The following is a 9,452-nucleotide window of genomic DNA, read 5'->3' as shown; positions in this document are numbered from 1 at the left end:
CGGGGGAGTGCAATTTTAACTGCAGTTGGCTTTCATTGTGGATGCATCTTGACGAGTCCAACACCACACTACAAAAAGCTGATAATTGTGATGTACATTTCTTGGGCTAGTGACCATTCTCATACATAAAGAAGGTGGATGGGCATTCATGTTCAATGAATACATTTCTAGATTAATCATAAGACACTCCCACAAAAAAGTATCATTTTATGATAGTTTTCACTTTTGTTTAAAATATATACTTCTACCTGTTGCTATTTATATCTATGTAAGTAGTATCATTCACACACACATACACAGATATAGATAGATAAAATGCATGTCTGAACATATCTAAGTAGAATTTTCTCAAAATCATTTGTTAGCTCTAGACCTAGCAGGAATCGGTTGTTTTTCATTATTATTATTAAACTATTAGTGACAAAAAATCTGTAAACAATGATAAAACAGAGATTTGTCAATGGTATCATTGTGTTTGCTCCACTGATGAACTAGTAAATCAACCAGAGCTACTATCCAAGGTGATGCACTAGAAAATGAACCAGAGCTACAAGCCATGGTGATGCACTATAAAATGAACCAGAGCTACAAGCCAAGGTAATGCACTAGAAAATGAACCAGAGCTACAAGCCAAGGTAATGCACTAGAAAATGAATCAGAGCTACAAGCCATAGCAATGCAATAGTAAATGAACCTGAGCTACAAGCCATGGCGATGCGCTAGTAAATGAACCAGAGCTACAAGCCATCGCAATGCACTAGTAATTGAACCAGAGCTACAAGCCATCGCAATGCACTAGTATATGAACCAGAGCTGAAAACCATGGCTTTGTGGTTGTTGTGGGGTTTAACGCCATTTTTCAGCACACGATAGGCTATACATGGCGGCCAGTATTAATGGTGGAGGAAGAACCCGGAAAACCCCGGAAAGAACCACCGACCCACGAGAAGCTACTGGCAAGCTTTCTCACATGCCCACATTGGCTGAATCTTAGACTCGAACCGCCGCAGACAGAGGTGAGATGGCAGTGATCCGTAACGAAGAGCGCTTTAGACCACTCGGCCACTCAGGGCCCCGAAAAACCATGGCAATGCACTAGTAAATGAACAATGAATCAGAGCTACAAGCGATAGCAATGCAATAGTAAATGAACCAGAGCTACAAGCCATGGCAATGCACTAGTAAATGAATCAGAGCTACAAGCCATAGCAATGCAATAGTAAATGAATCAGACCTACAAGCCATAGCAATGCAATAGTAAATGAACCAGAGCTACAAGCCATCGTGATGCACTAGTAAATGAACCAGAGCTACAAGCCATAGCAATGCAATAGTAAATGAACCAGAGCTACAAGCCATGGCGATGCACTAGTAAATGAACCAGAGCTACGAGCCATGGTGATGCACTAGTAAATGAACCAGAGCTACAAGCAATAGTGATGTACTAGTAAATGAACCAGAGCTACAAGCCATGGCGATGCACTAGTAAATGAACCAGAGCTACAAGCCATAGCAATGCACTAGTCAGTGAACCAGAGCTACAAGCATTTGTGATGAACTAGGAAATGAACCAGAGCTACTATCCATGGTGATGCACTAGTAAATGAACCAGAGCTACTAGCCAATGTGCACCACAGTGCAAGGCCTTCAGCAGAGGAATTGTGTTGCAAAACCAAACTTAGATGAGTGGACAATCAGAACAAAACTCCTCCAAATGAGTATGTAGAATGCTGAAATGCCAGTTCATTCAAGGTCCTCAGTATGCCTATGGTTGAAATCTAATGGCTTTTACTCCATGTGTACTTGCTTATAAGTTAAGTCCAATTGCAAGCATCACAGACCCAAATCTGCCATCACAAAATGTGCCAGCAGATCTGGGTCTGTGCAGTTTACTAGGAATAATCAGTAGAACAAGCAACATAGATGCTGATCTGCAGACGCATTGTGCTATGGCAGATCAGAATCTGTGTTTGCAGTTTGATTCAACTTATAAGCAAGTATATTTATGCTGCTGAAACCAAATGACCAAGTGAGTGGAAGTAATCAGGGACAGCAACTCTTATAAATAATAATGAGGAAGACTGGAAATTACATTCTTGTAAATGATAATGATGTGTCCTGTGGTTCTCTACCACATCTGACCCTGTTGGACTTTTGTTGTCTTAACTTGCTGGGTTTTACCTTTGAGGACAGGAGAGACCTCAGTGGTATAATATTTAAAAAAGTCATTTTAGCAAACTATGGTTTATATCTATAAACAAACATACCGGTACTAAAGGTGTGTCTACCTCTCCAAGAAATACACCTCAGCTTATCTACATGGTTTCTTGATATATTTGTTTGCTCTAATGATATATATCACTCTATCATCCTCTAGTAAGTCCCTTATGGAGTTTTCATATCATGTATCTCCTAACACTCAGTTCTCTATCCCTGTCTCTATGTCTATATTTTACTATCTCTATCTCCCTCTTAAGTCTCCATCTGGTAATTACATCTGTCTGTTCTCTCACAATCCATATATATATATATATATATATATATATATATATATATATATATATATATATATATATATAACATACCAACACCCACTTCACTAACACACACAATATAATTGGATAACGATTACTAAATGAAGGATTGCCCCTCGCCACAGACCATACAATAACTAAATGTGCTGAAACAGCTTCAAAAAGAAAATGACCCAGTTACCCAGATTTGTCATGATGCTGACCTAGAAGGATATGACCCAGTTACCCAGTTTTGGCATGGCCTTCCTGAACCCCATAAACTTGCACTGAAATGGATGTTTTCCAAATTCTCACCCCCACTTCTTCTTCAATAGAAATCCGGTACTTGTGATTGCTGATTGTGTTACTTTGGTCAGTTCAGCCTTATACAACTTTGGTCATAATAAGGAAGACTGGAAATAACATTCTTGTAAATGATAATGAGGAAGACTGGAAATAACATTCTTGTAAATGATAATGAGGAAGACTGGAAAGTAAGTTTCAAGAACTCCTCAGTATACAGCTGTATGTCAGAGTTGGTTGAATCCAGCAGTCCTACGTAACGTAATGCTGGGTCAGATTTGGTTGAAATCCAGTATTCCTATGTAATGTAATGCTGTCATATTTGGTTGAAATCCAACAGTCCTATGTAATTGAATGCTGTGTCAGATTTGGTTGAAATCCGACAGTCCTATGTAATGCAATGCAGCATGTCAGATTTGGTTGAAATCTAGCAGTCCTATGTAATGTAATGCTGCATGTCAGATTTGGTTGAAATCTAGCAGTCCTATGTAATGCAATGCAGCATGTCAGATTTGGTTGAAATCTAGCAGTCCTATGTAATGTAATGCTGCATGTCAGATTTGGTTGAAATCTAGCAGTCCTATGTAATGCGATGCAGCATGTCAGATTTGGTTGAAATCCAATAATACTATGTAATATTATGCTGCATGTCAGATTTGGCTGAAATCCAGTATTCATATGTAATGTAATGCTGTCATATTTGGTTGAAATCCAACATTCCTATATAATGTTATGCTGCATGTCAGATTTGGTTGAAATCTATAGTCCTGTGTAATGTAATGCATGTCAGATTTGGTTGAAATCCTAGTCCTGTGTAATGTAATGATGTGTCATATTTGGTTGAAATCCAACAGTCCTATGTAATTTAATGCTGTGTCATATTTGGTTGAAATCCAGTAGTCCTGTGTAATGCAATGCTGTATGTCAAAATTGGTTGGGATCCAACAGTCCTATGTAATGTAATTATGTTAGATTTGGTTGAAATCCAACAGCCCTGTATAATGTAATGCTGCATGTCAGATTTGGTCAAAATCCAACAGTTCTACGTAATGAAATGCTGTCATATTTGGTTGAAATCCAATAGCCTTATATAATTTAAAGCTGCATGTCAGATTTGGTTGAAATCCTACAGTCCTATGTAACGAAATGCTATATGTCAGATTTGGTTGAAATCCAACAGCCCTATATAATGTAATGCTGTATGTCAGATTTGGATGAAATCCAACAGACCTATGTAATGAAATGCTGCATGTCAGATTTGGTTGAATTTCAACAGTCCTATGTAATGTAACGCTGCAGAAACCAAAACCAGGAGGACAGGAAATTAGGGGGCATATCTCCAGTAAATGTCCTCATGGAATGTTGGAAATCAAAGGTTTTCTAGTATACTTCAGTACAAAGTTGCATACCAAACTTGGTTCAAATCCAAGACTTATCTTGCAGAAAACAAATTGTTGACAAACAAAAGGATGAACAGAAGGACTGATGACCAGAGCTGGTTACTATAGGCCTCTGCCAACTTTGTCCAGTGGAGCTTTAATAACCAACAAAAACACTGAATGTAAGAACTAATATTTATTTCAAATAGACACGTAAACAAAGTAGATCCAGGTCAAAAAAGATTTTTAGTGCTTGTCAACATAAAACAAATTATACAAAAAAATAAATAGAAATACTTGCATAAATATACATACAAGCATATTTCTCAATAATATTTACACACATTTCTTGAATTCCATTTGCTTATATGTGGCTTGATATTACAGCTTTTAATAACAAATTGACTCGAGCACTGAACTATAAAAATTATTTTTCTTGGTTGATAATTGAATGACTTGTCAATGGAAACCAATTTTTGAGGAATATTTTGATAATTGAATGACTTGTCAATGGAAACCAATCTTTTAGGAATATTTTGATAATTGAGTTTCCTCTATCATTAAAGTTCAGTCAAAAAATAAGTTTCAGACTGATTTAAAATTTCAAATCAATGAAGTTTTACTCAAACGTATACTTTCATGCTTCATGTTAAGAAAGAAAACAGTAGTTTTACCTACACATACACTTTTATGCTTCATTTGTATCCATTATGGAGAGAAAACACTTGTTTTACTCATACTTTTATGTTTCATAGAAAGAAAACACTAGTTTTACTCACGTATACACTTTTATGCTTCATAGAAGGAAAACTAGTTTTACTCACATATACACTTTTATGCTTCATAGAAGGAAAACACTAGTTTTACTCACATATACACTTTTATGCTTCATAGAAGAAAAACTAGTTTTACTCACATATACACTTTTATGCTTCATAGAAAGAAAACACTAGTTTCACTCACATATACACTTTTATGTTTCATAGAAGGAAAACTAGTTTTACTCACATATACACTTTTATGCTTCATAGAAAGAAAACACTAGTTTCACTCACATATACACTTTTATGTTTCATAGAAAGAAAACACTAGTTTTACTCACGTATACACTTTTATGCTTCATAGAAGGAAAACTAGTTTTACTCACATATACACTTTTATGCTTCATAGAAGGAAAACACTAGTTTTACTCACATATACACTTTTATGCTTCATAGAAGGAAAACACTAGTTTTACTCACATATACACTTTTATGCTTCATAGAAGGAAAACACTAGTTTTACTCACATATACACTTTTATGTTTCATAGAAAGAAAACACTAGTTTCACTCACATATACACTTTTATGTTTCATAGAAGGAAAACTAGTTTTATTCAAATATACACTTTTATGTTTCATAGAAGGAAAACTAGTTTTATTCAAATATACACTTTTATGCTTCATAGAAGGAAAACACTAGTTTTACTCACATATACACTTTTATGTTTCATAGAAGAAAAACACTAGTTTCACTCACATATACACTTTTGTTTCATAGAAAGAAAACACTAGTTTCACTCACATATACACTTTTATGTTTCATAGAAGGAAAACTAGTTTTACTCACATATACACTTTTATGCTTCATAGAAGGAAAACTAGTTTTACTCACATATACACTTTTAAGCTTCATAGAAGGAAAACACGAGTTTTACTCACATATACACTTTTATGCTTCATAGAAGAAAAACTAGTTTTACTCACATATACACTTTTATGCTTCATAGAAAGAAAACACTAGTTTCAATCACATATACACTTTTATGTTTCATAGAAGGAAAACTAGTTTTACTCACATATACAATTTTATGCTTCATAGAAGGAAAACACGAGTTTTACTCACCTATACACTTTTATGCTTCATAGAAGAAAAACTAGTTTTACTCACATATACACTTTTATGCTTCATAGAAGGAAAACACTAGTTTTACTCACATATACACTTTTATGCTTCATAGAAGAAAAACTAGTTTTACTCACATATACACTTTTATGCTTCATAGAAGGAAAACACTAGTTTTACTCACATATATACTTTTATGTTTCATAGAAAGAAAACACTAGTTTCACTCACATATACACTTTTATGTTTCATAGAAGGAAAACTAGTTTTACTCAAATATACACTTTTATGCTTCATAGAAGGAAAACACTAGTTTTACTCACATATACACTTTTATGCTTCATAGAAGAAAAACTAGTCTTACTCACATATACACTTTTATGTTTCATAGAAGAAAAACTAGTTTCACTCACATATACACTTTTGTTTCATAGAAAGAAAACACTAGTTTCACTCACATATACACTTTTATGTTTCATAGAAGGAAAACTAGTTTTACTCACATATACACTTTTATGCTTCATAGAAGGAAAACTAGTTTTACTCACATATACACTTTTATGCTTCATAGAAGGAAAACACGAGTTTCACTCACATATACACTTTTATGCTTCATAGAAGAAAAACTAGTTTTACTCACATATACACTTTTATGCTTCATAGAAAGAAAACACTAGTTTCACTCACATATACACTTTTATGTTTCATAGAAGGAAAACTAGTTTTACTCACATATACACTTTTATGCTTCATAGAAGGAAAACACTAGTTTTACTCACATATACACTTTTATGTTTCATAGAAAGAAAACACTAGTTTCACTCACATATACACTTTTATGTTTCATAGAAGGAAAACTAGTTTTACTCAAATATACACTTTTATGCTTCATAGAAGGAAAACACTAGTTTTACTCACATATACACTTTTATGCTTCATAGAAGAAAAACTAGTTTTACTCACATATACACTTTTATGCTTCATAGAAAGAAAACACTAGTTTCACTCACATATACACTTTTATGTTTCATAGAAGGAAAACTAGTTTTACTCACATATACACTTTTATGCTTCATAGAAGGAAAACACGAGTTTTACTCACATATACACTTTTATGCTTCATAGAAGAAAAACTAGTTTTACTCACATATACACTTTTATGCTTCATAGAAGGAAAACACTAGTTTTACTCACATATACACTTTTATGCTTCATAGAAGAAAAACTAGTTTCACTCACATATACACTTTTGTTTCATAGAAAGAAAACACTAGTTTCACTCACATATACACTTTTATGTTTCATAGAAGGAAAACTAGTTTTACTCACATATACACTTATATGCTTCATAGAAGAAAAACTAGTTTTACTCACATATACACTTTTATGTTTCATAGAAGAAAACACTAGTTTCACTCATATATACTTTTATGTTTCATAGAAGGAAAACACTAGTTTTACTCACATATACACTTTTATGTTTCATAGAAAGAAAACACTAGTTTTACTCACATGTACACTTTTATGCTTCATAGAAGAAAAACTAGTTTCACTCACATATACACTTTTATGCTTCATAGAAAGAAAACATTAGTTTTACTCACATATACACTTTTATGTTTCATAGAAAGAAAACACTAGTTTTACTCACATATACACTTTGTATGCTTCATAGAAGAAAAACACTAGTTTTACTCACATATACACTTTTGCTTCTTAGAAAAAAATGATTTTGCTTCTCAGTATAAATACTATGGCTGATCTTTCAGATCTTTTTTTTTCAAGATCTTGTCTGTTTTAATCAAGCTATTTGCAATCAAGCTGCAGAAAAATGATCATGTGGGACGCATACACTAACACTTGTGATTTAGGACGTCTGCTTGATATAAGCATTTTATTATGTCTCCAGAAAACTCTAGCTAAAGAAGACTTCCGATATTTTCAACCAATTCATTTGCAATGAAAATATAAAAGACCTTTTTCATCAAGACTGAGAAATTCCCCGTATGATCATACCCAGAAGTCTCTCTTCACTTGATGACTTGCACATGAACACAATTCATTTTTCAGCCAGAAGAAATGCTTGTATTCATTAAATGATCTAGTGAAATAATCGACGTTATGGTAAATTCCATTCCCATTCCACTGTAATTTCCGACTCCATAGGAATACAACAAGATGGTGTCATTGCTTGGAATGTTGTCAAAACTGCTGTCTGAGAATTAAAAAGAGATTATATAACAATTAGAAGAAATAAACTTGACAACACAAGTAAAACTACTATTATAACATAAGACCCTCAAAGGGACTAATGCTCTAATTGGCAAAAAGCTTTTCCATGAATTAATGATAAAACTATTTCTTCCTTTTAGCTTCTAACTGTTGAAACCATTTCTGATGTTTTCAGTGATAACAGAATTTTCAATTGACTGCTGTAGTGCAATACTGTGTTATCAGATTAGCACCATTTTCATTTAGGACAAAGCAGACATAAGTGTTTTTATGAAACCCCAACGTCATAATGATCATTCATCCAGTGACCACAACATTTTTCAGACAATTTTAGTGGCAGCCATTTTTTATGTACAACTGGTACAATGTTCATTTAGGTGCAAATAAGTATATAACAAGCCTACTGGTGAAAACCTTGTGCTGATACAGCCATCTATTTGGGATGAGTAGAAATATTTTGTTGATACAACCATCCATTTAGGAGTAACAATAACAAAATTTTCATGGCAACATATTAAATGTTATTTCAGCACCATTTTCATTTCTGACCAAGTGGATCCTTGGCAAGCATTTTAGGATAAACATGCCATGGGGGAAGTGAGGAGATGTTGAAGGAGCAGAAAAATACAACAAGATTAACAACAGGATTAAGAAGAGCTTAAAAAAAGTGAAGGAAAACTGGTTAGAGGACCAATGTAAAGAAGTGTAGAAAAGACTGAACCAGAATAACAGTAAATAGGCATACCAGTTGGTGAAAGACCTGGTTACAGAGAAACAGGGTAGATCTACCACAATTTAGGACAATGCTGGTAAGAGCCTCATGGAAGATCGAAAGATTCTTAACAGATGGACAGAATACTACTCAGAACTTTAAAACCAAGAGACTTCTGGAGACCAAACTGTACTAAACTTTCCACTGACCACAACTGAGGTTGACCACCTGATCCTCAGGGAAGAAGAAGAGGCTGCAGTAAAGGCACTAAAATCAGTTGGGGTAGACAGAATACCAGCATAACCTGTTCAAGCAGGAGGAACCCCCATGACAGATGTCCTCACAACAATATGCAACAAACTCTAGCAAACAGGAGGCTGGCCTACCCCATGGACCCAGTCTCTGATCGTCACTCTTCCTAAGGAAGG

At 34.2% G+C, this 9,452-nt stretch overlaps 1 protein-coding gene across 1 annotated transcript in view; it reads right to left on the bottom strand.

Annotated features, from left to right (window-relative positions):
- Nucleotides 1–5,715: 5,715 nt before the first annotated feature.
- The window catches only part of LOC149804362 (uncharacterized), a 32,268-nt gene continuing 28,531 nt past the window's right edge, over nt 5,716–9,452 (bottom strand). Inside the window, exon 6 of the mRNA XM_089939411.1 lies at nt 5,716–8,295. Coding sequence (XP_089795537.1) covers nt 8,147–8,295 — 149 coding nt within the window. The 3' untranslated portion in view covers nt 5,716–8,146. The remainder of the gene's footprint in view (nt 8,296–9,452) is intronic.

The sequence above is a fragment of the Sinohyriopsis cumingii genome, chromosome 2 (assembly GCF_028554795.1).
Source record: "Sinohyriopsis cumingii isolate HCF-2022 chromosome 2, ASM2855479v2, whole genome shotgun sequence".
Lineage (NCBI taxonomy): Eukaryota > Metazoa > Mollusca > Bivalvia > Unionida > Unionidae > Sinohyriopsis > Sinohyriopsis cumingii.
The sequence above is the reverse complement of the archived record's forward strand: the minus strand, read 5'-3'. Positions and strand labels throughout refer to the sequence as shown.